Source organism: Meles meles, chromosome 9 (assembly GCF_922984935.1).
Source record: "Meles meles chromosome 9, mMelMel3.1 paternal haplotype, whole genome shotgun sequence".
Taxonomy (NCBI): Eukaryota; Metazoa; Chordata; class Mammalia; order Carnivora; family Mustelidae; genus Meles; species Meles meles.
Genome location: NC_060074.1, coordinates 98,956,790 through 98,977,643, shown reverse-complemented (window position 1 = coordinate 98,977,643; position 20,854 = coordinate 98,956,790). Strand labels below are relative to the sequence as shown.

Sequence of the window (20,854 nt, the reverse complement as noted above, 5' to 3'; positions counted from 1 at the left end):
AAACAGTGCATAAAACCCACGGCCCGGCGTCACTTAATACACCTGCTCCCTCACATGCTTTCTGGAGGATCCTCAGCGGAGGGCACTGGAAACTGCTCGCGCATTCGTATTCACGCCGAGCGCGGCACGCACGGACCACCGCCGGGCCCAGAGCCGCTCGCCTGGCGCCACGCGCCTCTGGCACTGTCTCGGCCGTGCCTCCGCTCCCGCCAACAAGTCCAAGAAATAGAAAAACATAAAAAGCTATTGTCCATGTCCGGTGAGAAATGAAATGCACTGGACCAAGTATCACAACTTCCTTAAAATAATACAACACTTCATCACTTTTGCATCTGGATCCCGCTCATGGTTTGCAAAGCCATAAAGCCGGAGATCGGCATGGTGAACCAGCGCTGCTTTGTTCTGTTTAAATGCGTTCCTTTAAAAAAGCAATTTATTAGAAGCTCTCGACGGTTTCACCTTATCTGAAGCACTCAATTCAGTTCGTCTCCTGCTTTGCTTTGTACCGTTGGAGGCGATCGGAATATTGGGAGCAAAGTATTAATAAGAGAACATGCCCTGGGGCTCTGGCCTGTGAAAACAGCTCCTGAATCACGATGTGGCCACAACTCGAAGTTTACCATGGAGACCAAGAATTCATGGCATCTGCAAGTAAGCCAAACTAAGTCTTTGGCTTCCTTGCAGGCCCATTCATCACAGATTTGGTGTAAGCTCCTAAATTATAGACAAAGCCTTTCGTAGAATGCCCAGGGTGGGGGTGGGAGGGAAGATAGTGTTCTACCAGCAAGTCCCCTCTCCCCTAAAATGCCATCACTTCCACTACAATGGAAACTGTGGGTAGGGAAGAATGCGGCTTAGTTTTTAAGGAGGGAATAACAGAAAAAAGAAATTTCCCATATTTTTTTAAATTTTTTTAAAATATTTTATTTATTTATTTGACAGAGAAAGATCACAAGCAGGCAGAGAGGTAGGCAGAGAGAGAGGAGGAAGCAGGCTCCCTGCCGAGCAGAGAGAAAATGCGGGACTCGATCCCAGGACCCTGAGACCATGACCTGAGCCAAAGGCAGCGGCTTAACCCACTGAGCCACCCAGGCGCCTGAAATTTCCCACTTTTAAAGGAGTACGTATTTCTGCCTCCAGGAAGGCTGTGACGAGTGATTTGGTAGGTGAGAAAAAGGTCAGACTTGCCCCTGTTCCCTGAGTATTGGTTGTGGATGATCTAATCATGCCAGAATCCCATCTCCTTCATCAAAATGCGTCCCCAGAAGACGTCTTGACCGGCTCTACCCTTAAGCCTTCTCAAGGGAAGAAAGAGAAATGGACGGCTCAAGACATTTAAGGCTTCAGGAAAGAAAACTTTCTTCTCATCTGTAAAACTGTAAATTAAGACCTCTCCTAGCCCACAAGGTGCAGGATTCCTGAGACTCCCGGCCAATCAGTGAGGCCAGGTGTTGGGACGGGCAGGGGAGATCCCAGTAAGAGCTTCCGGCAGCAGAAATAGCCCATCCAGGTGCCTGAGGACTCTTGTGGTTAGCATCAACCAGTTCAAGATCCCTTCGTGCAGATGCGGATTAAGTCTTTAGTAGATGGTAGTGGATGGAAAGCCCAGTGCTCGGCACACCGATGCTTAATGAACGGGCATTCCTTCGCCCGACTGCTCGATGGACTGGCTTGCTCTTGGTATAGGTTTTTATTCAGCTCAGCAAATTGGCCAATCAGTCCATGGAGTTTCAAGTTCACAAGCACATCTCATCCCACCCCATTCTCATCCCCTCTGTAATTCAGGCATTTCCCGGACCCAAGCTTTCCCTTCTGTCCCCTGTATAGCAGAAGGGAAAACATCTCAAAATGAGATGTGAAATGGATGAATTAAAACAAAAAATACTACCTAAGCAAAAGAAGCTGGTCACAAAAGGGCACATACTGCATGGTTCCATTTATATGAAATGTCCAGAATAGGCAAATCCAGAGACGAAAAGTAGATTAGCGGTGCCCAGATTCGTGGCTGCTATGGGCATGGGGTTTCTTTTGGGGGTGATGAAAATGTTCTGGAACTAAATATCTGGAATTAGGCAATACTTACGACTCTGAATATACTAAAAACCACTGTATACTTTAAAGGGTGAATTCTATGGAACCTAGATTATATCTCAAAATTTTTATTACAGAATGCAGAAAAAGGGTATTATAATGATGGGAAGAATTCTAGGGAAGGGAAGGGACTTGAATTTCAGTCTCATTGGCTCTGGTCTTAAGCAAATTGCTCAACCTCTCCGCAACTCAGATTTACCAACTATCAAATTAGGATGTTATCTCACTGTGAATATTTTAGGCTAATTATGAGAATCCTACTATAAGGAATTCAAGATTACATTCAGGGACTCTCTCAGCCTGAGAACAGAGGAAATCGTTTGCAGAGTAACCTGGACTAACATACCTAGGCTGGTCTTCAGAGGCAGATACAGACTGTAGATGAGGCAAGTTCTGAGGGGCATTCTGGCAGGTTTCTCCTTATAGGATTGACTCTTAAAGGTGGTTATATGGACAGCATTTCCCCGTCTTGTGTCTCACAAGAAAACAGGTAGCTTGTTTCTCCATTTTGCAGGGGAGGAAGCTCAGCCCGTGGGAATGGGACACTAAGGAACCTCTTTAAAGTTACCAAGCATGGGGACCTGAGAACAGGGATGTTCTCGCTTCCAGTGGAGCTGAGTGCCCTTCCCTCTCAAGTACTAAAAACAGGAGTTGGGGGCTTGACTCTTTCTGCATAGTGTGCTGATAAACCTTGGCCAGAATTGGGCTTTAGAACCTGAGTCATTCAATCATTCTAAAAGCTTGAAAGAAAAAAAAGAAGTGGGGGAAGGTGAAAGGATGAGAGGGAGGGACAGAGGACGAGGAGATAGAGAAAAGGAGGAGACAGACAAGAAGGAAAGAAGAAAGCAAGGGTGGTGAAAGGGAGAAAGGGGGGAAGCAGGCTGCAGAGTCAGATCTTTTTTGTTTCGGGAATATACAAGGGAAGAGTTCCTTTCCAAAGTTCAAAGGAAATGGTGTGTTTTGTTTTCATACTCCGCTCCATTTTTCACTTGGGAAAACCCCCCAGCTTTGAAGCCTCTCTGTTTAAACTCATTAGGAAAACCATCAATGATGGAAGCTTTCATGAAATTATAGCAGGAGGAATTAGTGTTACGGGAGAGCTGGATCAATCTTCAAACATTTTATCTATGGAGATGGGAGGTCCGCCTTGGCTGCTTGTTCAGCTGGGAAGTTAATGTAAACAAATGCTTCACTTACTGGACAGTCCAAGGGACTAATGACACTTGATAGTTACTCTCTGAATACTTCCTCAGCAGCCAGTTCGGCTGCCACTTGAAAAAGACCCATGCTTCTTGAGGACTAACTGAACAAACTGACTGGCAAAAAGTCTCGCCCCTGGGGTGCCTGGGTGGCTCAGTGGGTTAAAGCCTCTGCCTTGGGCTCAGGTCATGATCTCAGGGTCCTGGGATCGAGCCCCACATCGGGCTCTCTGCTCCCCAGGGAGCCTGCTTCCTCCTCTCTCTGTGCCTGCCTCTCTGCCTAGTTGTGATTTCTGTCAAATAAATGTAAAAAAAAAAAAAAAAAAGTCTCGCCCCGAAGAGAGGTGTTCTTTTAGTGGCCTGCTGGAAAGGAGGCAGTGTTATTGATATGCACTGCACAGAAGCTTCTCCTGTGTAATTCACAGCTTGATCGAGTTTGACACATAAACCTTTAGAGCAGGGCTGTGTTAACATTTGAGGAGAACTTTCTTGGCATCTGAATCTTTTTTATGTTAAAGTTTTACAACCTGTTGGAATTTCCTTCACAAAATTAAAATAGGGTGATTGGCTTTGGACTTGTTTCTTCACTTTGTTCTTAGTGGACAGTCTGTAGCACATGGGATTGACTCAAAATGGATTGGAGGGCGAAAAAGGAAGGACTGCAGGTGCGATCCAGGTCCTAGATGACAGGAGAGAAGAGGTAGGAGAAGAAAAGATATGGGGTAGACAGGGGATGCTGGGAGATGATAAGATACTACTAGTACTCTTAGCAAAATTGTTCTGGGGGCAAAAAAGGTTAGAAAAGGTCTTTGTGCCTACATTATAAGATAGATTCAGTAATTTATGATCTGAATGTCTGCAAAGGAGGAAGACTTAGTACTTTTATTTTTCTGATACGAATTATACAGGTGTGGATGCAAATCTATATACGGAAAATGTAAAAAAGATTCACACATGTGGATATGCCATTGTGTGTGATGCTTATGTGTACTTTAAGTAAATGATTCCATGTATAAAGGAACTGTGATATAATATTATTGATTAGCAGCATGAACCCTTCTTCCTGCCAAGTCTACCCCCAAGGACAAATTCGAGCCTATTATTTTAAATTATGGGGAAATTAAGCAGTGCAGAGACACAAGAAAAGATGGTGGAAATGGGAAGCTAACGATACAGCCTCACAGCAGATGACTGACTGTTCTGGGGACATCAGATCTTCACTTGCTAGCCTTTATTTAGCTCATGAGGAAAAAAGGCATAAAAGTAACCCATCCAAGGCACGGAACCATCCTTGCCCAACTTCATGGGCAACTAATTAACCCAAAAGGAACACAGCCATTACTTATACAGCCATAATGTAGATGCAACATGGCATATAAATCAGTAGCTCTTGTATCGCAAAACAGACAAATAGATTAATGCATGTTGCAAAGGATGGGTGAAGAGATCGATTAGGTTACGGATTCAGACCATGAGCTTTCTCTCGGTATACTGCATTTAACTTTTAAATAAGGTTTAGGAGAACCTGTAACATTTTGCTCACTGACAGAGCTATATTTTACTAAGGGCAGAAATTGGCTAGTCTATAAAAATTAAATTACGCCCCTTTCACTATATCTAGTCAAGAGGAAAAACTCTAATTACAAGATTGCACTGTCAAACAAATGCAAATTCACATTCTTTATATCCTGGTTTAAAAATTCATACGGGGGGAGCTTCTATTCTGAAATGAGAATCAATATTTGACATATTTTTCGGAGAGCAGTGATAAGCAAGAGTAAAAAGGAATGTCATTATCACGGATGCTGGTAAGCAGACACTAACTCATTAAGAGCAGAACTTGGGAGAACCAGCCATTCCTTATGCAAACATTTAAATATCAATTAGTAAGGACAATGAAAGAAGGCTTTCCTTCTCCACAGCCTGGTGCCTTATTACTCCAGAAATGACCAGAGGGAAAAAGAGCAGTGGGAAATAATCTATGCACCTAATAGGAATGCCACCCTGGGGGATAGGTAAAGGTTAATTTTAAATGTACTTCCCGATTGAAAATCAAATGTACCTGCCTCAAAATTCATAAGAGCTGAGTTTGCAGACTTAATCCAGAAAGGACTAACTAAAGGCCCGAGCATATTGCGTCGCCGGTTTTTTTTTTTGGAAAGAGAATGCCTTTCATCACTGCTTAATGTCAAACTTGGTTGGTTCATTAAAATTTCTTCGTCTTTAAAACCGTGCTTTTCCCAGACCTATGAAAAATGCCAGTCCATATAGCACGAGGCTTTAAAAAATCCTACTGGTTGGTTCTCATATTCATTTAATATGCATTTTGTGGCCTGTCTAGTTAACCCATTCACTAAGCCTGTAGGAATATGGTGGACATGAAGACCATCTAAACCTTTAGCACTTTGCCTGAATTCTCTTCTTAGGCCAACCTTGGTGGCAGGTTTTCCTATATAAGGTGCTGGCTCAGGAAAGCAGGTGCCTTTTGATAATAGTTAGCTGGTGGACCAGGTGTGTAAATTTTGGGGTCCTGGTTTCTGTCCTCTAGAACCCAAAAAAGTCGGTCCAGACTTAGGGCATCCTAGAGTCACTTGAGGAACTTTAAAGGGACCCATGCCTTGGTATTTGACAGTCTTAGGGAACTGGCTTGCTTCTTCAAGGTGAGGGGAGGCAAGTGGATCTCAACATAACTTCCAGGACGATTCTGATCTGCACCCTTAACTCTGAGTCACTGGGCCCTTTCTGCTCTAACGTGCTAGGACTTTCAGAACAATTGGTTACTAATCCAATGAGCACAATTCTGACTTTGGTTCTTAATAGTTGCATGTAACAGGTGTGAATTTCTTTCCCCAGAGTGGCAAAACGAACCTGCGGAATTAAATGCTGGTGGATTGGGGCCTGGGGGAACAAGGGCTGAAAAGAGGACAACCAGATTTCCTGACCTGCTCTCCACAGAGCGCCCAGGAAAGGACCTGCTGCATAGGAATGCGATGACTGCACCAGCTGTGGTCCCTGCTCAGTCAGATCCTAGTTTGGCTCTCCATCCCCTGCCAGCGCCAGCAAGGTTAATGCCACTTACATTGACTGGTCTCCCCACTGCATGGAGATGAAAATGGGAGAGTCTTGGAAGGATCACTCCCCCTCCTTCCACATTGCTCTTTGGACGGAGGAATGTGCATTTGACTGACTTCTACTGAATTCAGGCCTAGAATGTGCGTCCCTCCCCCTCTAACAGGATTTTCCTTGGAGTTCCCCAACTGTTTCCATTTTTCAGACTTCACTATTGGTGTTGCTTCAGTATTTCACTCTCGGTCCACCCTCTGGCCTCTGAAACATGGCCGGAGGAGCCTAGTTTGGAGAGGAGGTGCCCATCTTGATCAATGAAGAGCAACTTCAGACCTCTAGCACATAAAGACGCGGTGCTAAAGGTTCCTGTAGATAAGGTCGGCATTACAGTGTCTGCTCTGCCCCCCCCCTTTTTTTTAAACACAACACTATTTGGAGGAGAGAATAAAGCAGGAGGAAAAACGACACTTTGAAAATGGAGTGTGTGGTATTATCGCATATGTACTTCTAGAGAGGAAGAAATAGCTCTCTGAAAAAAGGATGCCTCATTTGGCTGTAGTTTGGTTCCTATCTTTTTCTTTGTCTCAGCAATATCCCAGCTGATAAACATGATATCCGGATAAGCAGTGGCCTAGAGGAGCCGGAGGAAGTTCCTAATGTGTCCAGGGCTTAGCCCTATTTTTTTCCTGGCTCTCAACTACTGCCTTTAAGAAAGCGTAAGAAAGAAATCCTTGAAAAAACCAAACCAAAACAAACCATGAAAGTGTTCAGAGTGATTCCAGCTGGAAGCCCCGCAGTTCCTCTAGTAGGAGGGCACATTTTGCTCAGGTAAAATGCTCAGGCATGAAACCCAAGCAAAAAAATCACAGCTATCAACCCTAGCTACAGAATCGTCACTAAATTTTGTTTTGCTTTTGTCATAGCCCGAATCTGGGGACCAACGACGAAACAATGCGTGCTGCTCTTCTTGGATCAAGTTATTGTTGAGAGCAGGTGGGTCTCAGACTTCCCGAAAGGGCAATTTTGGTGGAAAGAAACCACACCTAATGACCTATAAAGAATAGCTTTTAAAACCGCGAACACACACTGCATCGTGGCACAGTGACCAACTAGCTCTCCGCTCCTCCAACCTCCCTGTGCTTGGCAACAGGGCATTTCCAGGCCCTTCTCGGAGAAGCAACTACTTTTCCAAGGTGCTGCCTTGAAAGCTGGAGCCCTTGCATTCTTTTGCTAGTGGGTTAAGAAAATCACAGATTTAATCCCTTCAATCAAATGCTCTGTGGGCCCCATAGTTTAGCAAAGTAAAGGGGAGCAGCCCTTTGGTTCAATTCTCATCAGTCACCACGTGACGCTATTTCCCCTATTTTTATTATCTTGAAAATGGCAAGGTCTCTGTTGATGGGTTTGACCTTGGACCTGAAGTTCCAGTTCCACCCATTTCCTCCCAAGTTTTAGGAGCACTCTGATTTCTTGTAACACTACTGGAAGGGGCTGGGGAGGTCGAGGTCAGGAAGACCCTGGTCAGCAGGAGTTAAGTGAGGTCTGCTCTCCCAAGACCCCCTTCTCTGCACCACAAAGCCCAGTACCACTCATCAGCCAGCAAGCAGCTAAGCTTGTGGGGCTGGAAATTATATTCCTTTGAACAATCTTAGCAATTTGTGCCTGGAATTTGATGCAGTAGCTCTAAAATTAAATAAAGATCCTATAGTGTTCTTCTAAGAAATATGGCGTGGCTCTATGACAAAACGCATTTTTCAAGCTCTGACCTCTGGGAACTTCAACTAGCTTCATATTTCAGGCTGACATTGCTCACAGGCTACTGTCTAGTTGCCCAAGCAGAGCTGGTTGTCCATATATTTTCCACCTCCTGATCAGCTTTGAGCAGAAGGAGGTGAAGGGAGTAAATAAAAAGAGGAGAGACACTAATTTAAATGCACTTCCCCTCCTGAGTCCCTTGGGGAGAAGCCCTGGTAATTAACTCTAATGAGATTAAAGTAACTTGGAACTCTTCATGTTGCCCGCTCTGTAAAAGTAAATTTGTGATAACCAGTGTGTGTGCATTAAATCAAAGTCAGTCCCTTTTCCTGTAATGCAGTGCCCCCCCCCCCATCCCCCAACTCCTTTCCCCTGGCCGAGGCTGGCGAGGGTTGGAGGCTACTGGCTTCTTACCTGCACTTTGCTCCATCACTTCTTTCTGACACATGTCTTGAACATTCACCGTGCAATTCACGATGAACTCCGGGGAGGAGCAGTCGTTGTTCAGCTGGAATTCTTCACACTGATAACACTGGATTTGCAGCGCAAAGCCTGTGGGGACAGATGCAGTGGGTTCACAACCAGCTCCCCCCAGAGACTCTACCGGAAACCGCGATCCTCCTCTGCCCCAGCCAGCCCGATCCTGGGGTGCTTGGTCTCCACGTAAGGCGGCTGTGGCTGGCGCCGGCAGGGGGCGGCGCGGATACCGAAGGTCCCGCAGGATACAGTTGAATTCTGGCTGCGGCCCCTGGACCAATGCTCCAGAAACAAAGAGCCCATCCTATCGCACACCGGGGCTCCCCCACCCCCGGAAGTTGAAAGGACGGGTACACAAGCCAAGAGTGAAGTAGCTCGTAGCTCCAGAGACATGCTTCAGCTCCAATCTACAGCAAAGGATTTGCGTAATTGCTAATTGGTTACAAATTACTTAATTACTATTTTGGCACCATTTGCGACTGTATTCGCAGACGCCTTTTCAGGTTTAATTTTTATCGTCAGCGTTTCTGTGCTGTGGTTCCGAGGCTCCCTCGGTGTGTCTACGCGACCACCCAGGAACCCCGGAGGCAGTGCCGGACGCCAAGTGGGGCTGCGCCGCGAGTTCCCGGCCTTTCTTCGGGACAGTCCCCGCAGCAGCAGCAGGGACGACCACAGCGTGTACAAGGGGCGTGCGTGTCTGTGTCGGTCGTGTGTGTGTGTGTGTGTGTGTGTGTGTGTGTGCGCACCCCGAGCCGCGACACAACAACCATGTCTTCCTGGCTCTCAGGGCAACCGTTTGGCTACGGTCCCCGGTCGGAGTCCCAGCTCTGCGGCTCTCGTTCGGGAGCCGTTCGCTTAACTGGGAGGAGTGAGACGTTTTCGCACCCCTCATCGCCCCTGTCTGCTCTGCTCGGATCTAGGAGCTCCAGTCTAGACCTAACTCCCCCTGCTCCGACAGACAAGTGCCTGACCCGCGCTTCTTCCCATCTCCACGTCGGTTGCGCTCGAAGCGCAGCAACCCAGCTCTGGAGCGCCCCGGCCACAGGCTGCCGAGCGCGCAGCTCACCTGTCGGCGGCGCCACTCCCGCGGGTTGCTGCAGACGCCTGGTAACTTGAGGCGGTCAGGGGGCTTCATCGCCCCTTCTCTCTAGGCAGATCCCTGGCACCGCTCAGACCCTCCTTCCTCCCCAGCTCTGCTTCCTCTCGCGACCATCCAGCCCGAGAATCTGCAGCTCGAGTCCCGCAGATCCGCCTCTCCCGCCTCTCCTCCTGCAGCGCGGGACCTGGAGACTTTCCCATCTAGCGCCTCTGGGCACCAGCACCAGCCGCCGCCGCCGCCAAACTCCTGCTGGGCAACCCCTGCGCAGCGCGGGCCCGGAGGTGGGTGCCCGGGGGGCGAAGGGGCGGTGTGATGGGGTGTGAGCGCCTGGTGGGGCTGCTGGCCTTTTCGTTTTCTTACCTTGAAACAAGAACAATCCGCAAAAAGTTGCTGCGATGCCGAGGACCCACATCCTCCCGGCGCCGCGTAGCCGGGGGAGGGCAGGCGCATCAGAGGCGGCGACCGCGGCAGAGGCTGTCGGGGCCGCAGCGGCTGTGGCTGCCGAGGCTGCTGGGGCCCGCGCTCCTGCCTCCGAGGCCACCGCCGCCGCCAAGAGGAGCCGCAGGTGCCGCCGGCGGCGCCAGCATCGCCCGGGCCCGGGCTCCCGGCTGCGGGTCGCCGCTCCTCCCGCTGGCGCTCCGGGGCAGAGCGCGGCGTCTCCGGAGTTGGCGGCTGAGACTGGAGGAACTACTGGCGAGCCGGAGCACCCAAAAAAGTCTCGTCTCTTCTCCCCACCTCCCACTCCAGGCACCACGTGACGGCTGCTGAGTTGCGGTGGGGGTTGCGGGCGAGGAAGGCTGGGACCGTCTCTTCACGTCCCCACCCCCTTCCTATCGCCCTCCTCTCCCGCCTCCGCACGTCCCCAGGACTGGGACGCCAGGGGAAGAGGGAGAGTGTAGTTTCCCAAGGTTGGGAGGCTGGGGATTGGGAAAACGTGGGGGCGCAGCAGGTGCCGCGGGGACTGGCCGGGCGCTGACTGCGGGACCTGCGAGGTGGGGTCGAAAGACTGCGTGCTCAGCTGGGCCCTGCGCCCCCCGGGGCTGTCCACTCCGTTGGGGTTGCAGCGACGCTGGCAGTGGGAGCCCGGTGCCGGGGGCGGCTGGCTGGAGGGGGGCGTGCTCCCGTGCGCCTGGCAAAGTCGCACACCTGCAGGCTCCCTGGGGTAGCCGATGCAGCTGCGCCCTTTTTATTTTTCCCTCGGAGAGGCCCCTCATTCATGTCCGGACTTGGCTTCAGCTGCTGCAGGGTGGGCGGGGTGTGGTGAGGACCCTGCCCCGACCCGCGCGTTCGCCCGCCGTGGGCAGCCCTCCTTCCGTTGCCTGAGCGCACAGCTGGAGGGTGTAGTGACAGGGCGAGCCGTAGCCTAGCTTAGGACAGGGCGGTCCCCGGGGACAACTGTCGCGAGTTCCCACCAGAAAGCAAATCGGAGTGAAGAAGGGAATTGCTCTCCTCTATCCCTTTTCTCCAAAACCTCGGGCATCTTCATCCTGCTCGCCCTAAAGTCACGGGTTATTAATACATACTCCCGTGTCCTCTCCTGTACCGCGCCTTCACAGCTTCAGGCTGCGCGGGTCCCCGCTTTTAAGCCCCCACCCCATTTCCCCCCCTCTCAGTCAAGCGACCCACCTCGAGTTCTCCCGGGACGCCAGGGTGCTAAGTTCGCTCTCCTTGGAGCCCAGCCTTGCAGCAGGTGGTGCGGGAGCCTCTGCGCCCCGGTCCTGGATCCCGCACGTTGCCAACCCTGTCCCCTCAGCCCCTGGGGAGAATCCCTCTGTGGAAATATCTTCATAAGATTTGCCTCTCCTCACCCTCCTACGCTTGGGCCACCCCCTGGAGGAAGCTCTCTCAGGCCAGGGCGCTGATTATTTATTTCCCCATCTTGCCAGCAGAGCAGGTCTGGAAATGGGCTTAAATGACTTTCTTGTAATTCCTCTGCAGAGATCGTTCCATATCTGCCTCAGGCTCCTTCTCTCCCTTTGCCCCCCTCTTCCTTTCATTTCTAGTTGGTTAACCCCTTGGGGAGACTGAATGCTTTGACCATTACCCACTTGTCTGCAGACTCTGATCTTACAATTGCCTGAATTACCATCTCTGGAGTAAAGGGGCCAGTTTATTTATTCCTTCCCAGAATTGATTGTTGTAGCACATGTGAGATTCAAATAACTGGACCAAAGGGTTCTTGAACAAGTTCTTTTAAGATTTCAGAGGGTGCAACTGTGATATGACTTTTATTCAGAAATGAAACAAGAATGTTTAGAGGTTTGAAAGATAATGACACTTTACATAATTTTCATTTATGATAACAAAATTCAGTATAACAAATTGCACAAATTAACCAAATAACACTGATTATACAATGCTCTTTTAACAAATAAGTGTGTACTGAAGTAACCATATAGATCCTAAAAATATTTCTATTAAGCCTAGTTTACAAGCTCCTGTACAAAAGCAATTATAAATAGTTCACATCTAGAAAAAATACAAATAACCTTTAAAATAGAATTTATCCTCACATATAAACAGACTTTGTAGGAAAAAAAGGATCTTAAAAAGTAAGAAATTTTTGTAGCACCAACCATTCATTTTATTTTTTAAAAAGTGAAAGTTACAGATAAGAATTTGGTTTCATTTCTAGATTACCCAGATTTTAATAGAGCAGGAAGATTTAAAAAAAATCAACAAATACGGTTAACAATCATAGAGAAGCACTAAGGAGAAGAGGATGTAAGGAAATGTTTGGAGGGAAAACCTGCTGTTGAAAATAGAATTAGGTCACTTCTGATCCACTTCCCTTCACATCAGTGTCACCCTTTGAGTACCTGTTACATTTTTCAGTGGAAGCAGAATTACGCTTACTACCGGAACTTGAATCTCTCTGGCAACAATTGTGAAATTGCACTGGTATTAATGTTCCTATCACTTTGAGATTGTGAGTTGGAGATGACTAGGAGCCCTCTGGTTTTTGGCGGGGCCGTTTTAGCTTTACAGGGTGTACCCACAAACAATTTGACTACTAGGACAGTGAAGTCAAAGGACACCTTAGCTGGCATTTTTAAAAAATATATTATCAACTTCTAACGCTTAGTACATCATTTCAAGAGCATGGCACGGATTCAATTTATTGCTGCCTTTTTTTTTTTTTTTGGCTACAAATATAATTTCTTTTCCAAAAATTTACAACTTCTGTACAAGTATTCAAAAAAAGTGCAAAATTAAGACTTCTGTGTTGTAGGTGTGTTTACATTTCATCCTCGTGACACACAACAAATGGAGCCTATCTTTATTGCCCTGTCAGAGAAGGAAGCTCCCATGGGCTGCTTGCTGGGAATCTGACAATGCAGTCTCTGGTGTTGCCAGGCTTTATTGCTGCTGTCTCTATTCCCCTCCCCACACCCCCCTGTTGCTTAAGTGCTCCATTTTCAGCTCACTAAGAAAAAAAATAAAATAAAAAAGGTCCTTTATACATCATTTGAACCCTGACTTGCACAGGAAGAGAAGCTATCATATAAAGAATCACTCAGTGATTCCAAATTGTCTACCCCAGGTCTATCTGAGCTACTCAAAGATGCTTCTTCATTTTTTTCTTTTTCTTCCTTTTGTCCTTCAACCTTGTTCAGAGAGTTCTTTCTTTCTAACAAAATCACAGTTTTGCTGTTGTATTTATTGAATGACTTCAGGGAAATTTTAGATAATCTATTCTCAGGATCTTTTGTTTCTTCAACTTGTTTCAATTTCTGCAATAAAAAGACGAAAATATTAGAGACATATTTCTTGGGAAAATCAAGTTATTCTATCCAATATTCAATTATTGTCTGCATAACGTGCAATTTAAGGCATAGAGAGAACCTACAAGTCTTTAACAACCTTCTAGTATAATTAAAGGTAATAATAAAGCCAATTTTAGGGATAAATCAAGACTGTAATCATTTTACTGAGATAAATAGGTCCCGATTTGCAAACTGGTAAAGTGCCACTTAATTTCATTTTAAATGGATCTGCTTGAAATTTGTTCAGGTAAAGTGCCTTATATGTCTTCATCAAAGTTTCAAACTCCCCTCTTTTGTTACTAAGTGTTACTGGTTGTCTTGTTTCTAAATATGGATAGGGACTGAATTTCAGCCAGAAGTTGGGACTGTATAGGGAAAAAAAAGCATACCATCCCTTAAGTTGCCACGAAATTTCAGTACCTGTTAGACTTGTCAGAAGCACTGTCGTCTGTTTTGTCCCTTTACAAGTCCTAAGATATTTGCAGACCTGATCTCCAGGTCTGTAGGTGTAGATTCCAGGAAGCCCAAGGGCCCAAGAAAACATAGTAACACTTCTGCCCATTAGTAACCTCTCCCCTCCAGGAGGTTCCAGCCAGACCAATTACCAGATGTCTCTAGGACTTTCTAGAACACGGCAGTCATATTCAGTTATTCAGTTATTGTAGGTAAACTCTGTAAACCAATGCTTTTCCTTTCTTCTTTTCCTCTTTTGGGCAAAAATTCTATCCAAATACCAGGAAGAAGTAGGGCAGGAGCTTAGATATAATAAGAGCTACCATTTATTAAGCATCCATCATGTTAAACTCACTAAATATATTTTCTCTAGAAGCATTTTCACAGGGGACTTGCAAGTTACACATCTTCATTTTAAAGACAAAAACAAGGCTCAGAGTGACAGAGTTATTCGCCCAAGGTCACTCAGCAAATGACAGGAACAGCAAATGAACAGGATTTGAATTCCAGGCTGGCTGCCTTCCATGTTCTTGCTCCTGCTAAACCGTGCTCTTTTGTAATAAAAGATGTCTTCTTTTTTTTTTCCATTTTGCCACCCAAATATTCTGTTTAAATAACTTGGCAGACCATCTCTACTGCTATTGTCTCAGGCTCAGGCAAATGCAATTCTCTTCCCCAACCCATCCCCCACATTGTTATGCCGGATGCACAAAGATAAAATGAAGAAACTGTGTTTTGATCCAGGGAACAACACACGTAGTCAAAGCCTCTGATTCTCATATGCTAAATATTTAATAGAAAGAGAAAAGAAAAAGATATGGCAGTGGATGGCTTTGGTGTCCCAAGAGCAGACTGAGACATGGTTTCTCTTTCCTTTACGGAAATGGCACAATTCTACAGGAATATTTAAAAATCATCCTTGGAGTGGTACTTATTTCATTCTACCATTAACATAGAGGAGCATTACTCACAGAGTTCATTTTCAACCTCAAATGACTGCCTTGAAACCAGACACAAACTAAGGAACAGATCTCTAGGTCTAGCTTCCAGAAAAGTGGCTCCATAATTAAGACTAATACCATGAAAAAGCCCTTTTTCATTCCGTGCCAATTTTTGGACTTAAAAAAAATTCATTTATTTATTTGAGAGAGAGAGAGAGCAAGCCTGAGAAGCAGGGGCAGGGAGAGGGAAAGGGTATTTCCAGCAGACTTCACGCTCGTTGTGGAGCCTGACTCAGGGCTGGATCTCGCCACCCTGAGATCACTACCTGAGCCGAAACCAAGCGTCTGACATCAACCAACTGCACCGCCCGGGCACTGCTCCTAGGCATTTTTAATAAAGAGTTATACATAGTACAATATTAAAAATATACGGGGAGCTGGAAATGTTTTGATGTACCAAATGCCGGTAAATAAAGGACTTTTGTGGCAATTTTCTCCTCGCCTGAATATTCAAGAAGCATGAGCATTTTCGTCACCTATTTCTGGTCACAAATGGATCTCACATTCATTCCATAAACACTTACTAGAGAAGCGAACATGATTCAAGGGGAAGATGTTGGTGTTGGGGATAGACAGCAGCATCAAATTGCCAGGTGTGGCCAAGGGAGAAGTTGAGGCTCTGGAGGCAGAAACAGCTGAGCTTTGCCCTTTAACTGGCTATGTGAGCGCCCTTGAGCTCCCTTCCTCGGGTGTAAAACGGGGATAAGACACAACTGTATTTCAGAATTGTTGCAAGTAGTCGCAATAGAACACCTTGAGGCCCAACACACACTAGTAGACACTCAATAAATGGTACAATAAATAAGAGTGAGGCAGGATTCTTATTCTGGACAGTGTTTTTTTGAAACTGTCCTCCAGGCCAGACGCACTAGCATCATGGGGGGGCTTGTTAGGAATGCAAATTCTTGAGCCCTGCCTGGATTTACCACATCAGAAATGCTGAGGCCCAGCAAATGTGTTTAACAAGCTCCCCAGGTGACTCTGATACACGCGAAAATTTGACAATCACCTAGTCTGGAAGAACCTGTGGCCTGGGAGGGCCCACAGACAGATGATAAGTAGAATCCAGTGTATTGAGGTAGAGACGAGGACGGAGTTATTTACCACTCAAAGACTCACTGTGTCGGACATAAGTGATGCGCCATGTTTTCCACATGTTTCATGTTGTTGCTTTGTTTCTTCAGTTGATTATAACAAAGGCCTACAGGGGCGCCTGGGTGGCTCAGTGGGTTAAAGCCTCTGCCTTGAGCTCAGGTCAGGATCCCAGGGTCCTGGAATCGAGCCCCACATCGGGCTCTCTGCTTAGCTGGGAGCCTGCTTCCTTCTCTCTCTCTGCCTGCCTCTCTGCCTACTTGTGATCTCTGTCTGTCCAATAAATAAATCTTTAAACAAAAAATAATAACAAAGGCCTACAGAGGTGACGAAAAGGAAGGAATGGCCCAGTAAGAAAACTCACATGGCCTTCTTACTCTTGCTTTTATTTTCACAGCTTTTAATGAAAGGTGGGTACAGAGATATTTCTTGACTCTAAGAACTAGATCAGTGCAAGAGGGCCAATCCAGCCGCCTGGCATTTAGCCTCTGTGTTGGGGAGCGATGGGGAGTGGTGAGGACTGCGGTCAGCTCAAGACCATGTGTCCGTTCTAGGGAGAGTAGCAGCTAATTGTCGCCATGCAGAAACGTGGGTCCAGAGCTTCGGATTTAGAAGAGGAGGCCATGCATCTAGAACAATCCTTGCTCATGTTTCAGATCCTCTGATGTTTAATTAATCTGCTTATATTAAAAAAAAAAAAGCCCCAAACCCCCTCTTTATGTCAAATCCCAGTCTTTGCATTTTCTGAACTTCTGAGGTAGAGAAGATGTTTTACCCATTTACTCCTGCCTGACCTCCTCCTCCTTCCCCCACCAGCTTTCTCCCTGGACGCCCCACGCCTTGCTCAGTCACCCGCGGATTCTCAGTGGAGACTTGACAGGTTCAATCCTCCCAAGCATCGGCAGGGTCCCAACGGTTGGCTACGCCAGGGGTCCTGACAGCTAAGAATAAAAGCGCAAAAGCATCTTACTTCCCTGCCTCCAATTAGAAGCACAGCAAGCTGGATTGAACATTGTCTTGTCAGATCCCGGGTGCTTTAAAAATGTTGACGTCCTCTAACATTTATGTGTAAGATACAAGGAGGGCTCGAGGTCATCCAGTAGTGTGCTAATGATGATCTGGCGAGCGGTGACAGAAAAGGGCATATTAGTTGGCAGCCACTGTATGCGAAGGTGCTTTGCAGACTAATCATGGTAATAACAGTTAGTATTTAATTGAGAGGACGTTCTGTGCAGACACTCTGCTACGCACGACGCACAGATGATCTGTTTTCAGCCTCACATCAGTTCTCTAGGGGTGGGTGTCATTAGTTTCTCCATTTGGAACCAGTCAAGGTTTGAGGAGGTGAAGTCACTTGGTTAAGGGCAAGCGGCAGTACATGGTGCTCTCGGGGGTTGGCCCCGGGGAAGTTGGCCTGCAGAAGCCACGCTCTTCCCCTCATCCCCGGAAAAGAGCTTTACGAATACCAGACACTATTCAATCTCTCCGAGGAGCATCTGAAGGGAGGATCACAGGCCACCACCCAAAGTCACGAGAAAAAGTCTAGGACAGATTAGTGTTTGACGAGGATTGTGGCAGTTCCCTGAGACACCCTCATTTCCTTCCTATATTGTGCCTTCCTGGAATTATGATAAAACGAATCGGCTTCGTTTGTCACCTATAGGTGGCACCAGTTGTACAGTTCACTTTCTGGTGGGGCTTTTGATTGCACTTGGGAACAAGGTAGGGATGAACAGGGCAGGAGAAAATATATTTTCCTGTTTCAAATACATAATGTTGCCATAATCTTCAAATATTTTCCTGCTTTCAGTGTAACCATGGCGTTCTGAGTGATAATTCAAGCAAGTAGATAGTGACACAGTTTGCAGAAATCCCCTGGAATGAATTATACCTCAATTCATTCGATTCCTTGTAGTCAAACATTAATCAGTCAATCAGAGCCATCTACTATGAGACTGGCTTTGTGTGAATAACTGTGTGGTCTTGATTCTCAGAGGCAGTTCCGCAGAGGGGGCTCCTGGAATGATTCTGACAGGGGAAGAGGATGGAGATATACAAAGAGACGGGGGCATTCGTGGAATTCCTGTTGCATCTGCCTACCGTTCTCTGTCTACTTTAGGGGCAAGAGCTGCTCGAATAGTCTATGTCTCTTGCCCTTTTGGATTCTGTAATGGACAGAATCATTATAAAGACAGGAAAACACATCAAGAGGTTCTTATCATAAGGGGTTCTAAGAACCCCACCCAGACTTGTTAAGTATCACTCAGTATCTGGGTTTTCAATCATACATAGTTTTTATTTCTAGGGACTTCTGCCATCTAAGATTCCACTCAGTCTTCCATCAGTCTGGAAGGTGAGGGAGGCGAATAATGTGGGCTGTACTCTCCATGCGGTATTTATGGAATCTGTTGTTCACACAAATTCAAATTCAGGGGAAATTAGACCTGGAAACTCAGTTTCCTGATTTTCAACACAGAAATGTATACCATTTTTAAATTTTTTTTTTAAGATTTTATTTATTAGAGAGAAAGAATGAGAGAGAGAGAGAACACGAGAGGGGAGAGGTCAGCGGGAGAAGCAGACTCCCTGCTAAGCAGGGAGCCCAATCTGGGGCTCGATCCCAGGACTCCAGGATCACGACCTGAGCCGAAGGCAGTCGCTTAACCAACTGAGCCACCAGGCACCCCCACATACCATTTTTTACTTCCACAGTCAACAATGATCATGGAGTAGAGATTCTGCCTAGACCAATATCCTGAACACCAGGAAGGATAAAATCAAAGGTGATATGGGCCCTTGCCATAAGGAAAAGATGGGGAGAATGATATAAGGTGACAGAAAAACTCAAGTGATAAATCAGAAAAAAAAACCCCACATATCCTTGATGATATCAGCTTCAAAGAGATCCATGTTACACATGGCTAGCCAGATACTCTTGCCCACAGAGGAGAAACAAATAGGAAATTCACAAGATTGTGTAATGGATCAGTGTTTTATGACGAAGGTCACTCTTTCTGTCTTTAAATCAAGTTTCCATCTGTTGATTGTCTCTTGAAAATATTGGTGAGTACATCTACTGTAAGATGTCAGAAAGAGATTCAGACCTTCTTGTGAAATTCAAGTGTAGCACGGTTCCTCAGCTGGGCATTAGGACTTACAAAGAGGATGGCATTTCCAGCACAAATTAGTATGAACAGTACCTTCATCAGCATACTTGTTTCTCTATTGCTATAGAGATTCACTGCCAGTCAGTTCAAGAAGACCCTTGCTAGGAAAATAGCTACATTTGCCAAATGCTCTTACTATGTATCAGGTACTGGGTTGAATGCATTGAGTAAATTATTTCATTTAATCCCTATCATCCCCATTATGTGTATAAGTGTATAACTATGTATAGATACAGAGTGGAGAGATGTAAGTACTAGGCTCGCACACCTGGTTAGTAAGTTAGGAAGTCAGGATTTAAGCAGAAGTATTCTGACTACAGAATTTAGGATCTTATTCACTATGCACTAGACCAGGTATTTGGAAGCTAGTGTTTAGTTTCCTGGAACTGTGTTAATTACTTTGGTGACCCCTCCATACCTAAGTGTCTTTACATTAAAGTTTTTAGTATCTTCCTGCTCTATAAAGCTCCGCGACTCTAAAATATTCTTAATTGGCTGTCTTCTGCTCATCTATTATTGGCACAGTAAATAACTCTTCTCCCCTCTTAGTTCTGAACAAACTGAAGACTAAGATAAAAGAAAAAAGCTGGTAGGAGAATAAAATACCGGCTTTATTAATGAGAAGGCTTACATTGGAGGATGAGGTTTCTCACTGCAAAGAAATGAGTTTCCTAGTACTCATCCTGGAAATAGTTCTGGTAACTGGCAACCCTGGGCTGGGGGCAAGTGTCTTCCCATAAAGCCTCTCGCCTAAAGGAATAAGACAGAAATGTGCTTCTCTCCTAGACTTGCTAATTAAAGCAGCTACACTGCTTCTTCGGAGGAGAAGTGAATGGAGAGATGCTAGGAGTGTTACCCTAGGGAGTTCCCTCCACCTGCAAAGAAGCACCTGAAACTGGGAAGAAGTGCCCTCACCATGCCCCCTACCACCACCCAACATTTTTCATTATGTACGATGAAGCAGATTTTTGCTAGAGAGTCATAAGTGCTCTAAGGCCAAGAAGATGCAGGAAGTAGCCCTTGGGGGGTGGGGAATCAAGTTTATGAACGTTCTGCCACTTAGTTGTCATGAAAAGTAATTTTTTAAAAAAGACACAAAAAAACCTCGTAGACGACAGTGAGTGGAGATGTGCAGAGAAAATTCTTCATGGGCAAAGAAAGAGGAGAGAGGTGATTTAGTCCATGTGAAAGACAGAGGAGCTGCCAGGCAGATGCAGATAAATCTAAAAGAGGAGACAGTTTGGCTAGTCCTGGATGTAGGGTTCAAGTTGAAAGTGTGATTTCCCGCATGTCTTCCCTGATCCACTCCTGGGCACTGGAAGGATGGATTCAGGGCAGAGTTTTGTGTTATGCTCTTGCTGTGGGAATGGGGGAGAGGTATTTTAATCCTGGGCTCCTTAGTTGAAGGTCTGTGCACTTTGCAAAGTCTACGTTAAGTGATATTTGCTGGGGGAGGGCCAATCTCGAGGGAAAAGATGCTGCTGAAGTCATTTCTCTTTCCTCAGAGTCACTCATCTCCTCTTTAACGCCACCTCTTACTGTACTCCTGGCGGAGCTCCTTTCTGAGTGAGACATAAAAATAGATAGAATGACCTTTGGTGAAACAGAGACCCTCCAGACTTTTCTCGAGAGTTGTGGTGTTAACCCTGTTAACCAGGTCAAATTCCAACCCAGATAATTACTTTCT

At 46.1% G+C, this 20,854-nt stretch overlaps 2 protein-coding genes across 7 annotated transcripts in view; both read right to left on the bottom strand.

Annotated features, from left to right (window-relative positions):
• The window catches only part of LYPD1 (LY6/PLAUR domain containing 1), a 44,301-nt gene extending 33,880 nt beyond the window's left edge, over window positions 1–10,421 (bottom strand). The window contains exons 1-2 of the mRNA XM_046019142.1: window positions 10,048–10,421; window positions 8,526–8,663 (exon numbers count right to left, since the gene is read on the bottom strand). Coding sequence (XP_045875098.1) covers window positions 8,526–8,663; window positions 10,048–10,099 — 190 coding nt within the window. The 5' untranslated portion in view covers window positions 10,100–10,421. The remainder of the gene's footprint in view (window positions 1–8,525; window positions 8,664–10,047) is intronic.
• Window positions 10,422–11,926: 1,505 nt separating this feature from the next.
• Window positions 11,927–20,854, bottom strand: part of NCKAP5 (NCK associated protein 5) — a 977,613-nt gene continuing 968,685 nt past the window's right edge. For all 6 annotated transcript variants that reach the window (XM_046019767.1, XM_046019766.1, XM_046019772.1 and 3 more), the window contains one exon: window positions 11,927–13,421. In XM_046019767.1, the coding sequence (XP_045875723.1) occupies window positions 13,405–13,421 (17 nt within the window). In that variant the 3' untranslated portion in view covers window positions 11,927–13,404. The remainder of the gene's footprint in view (window positions 13,422–20,854) is intronic.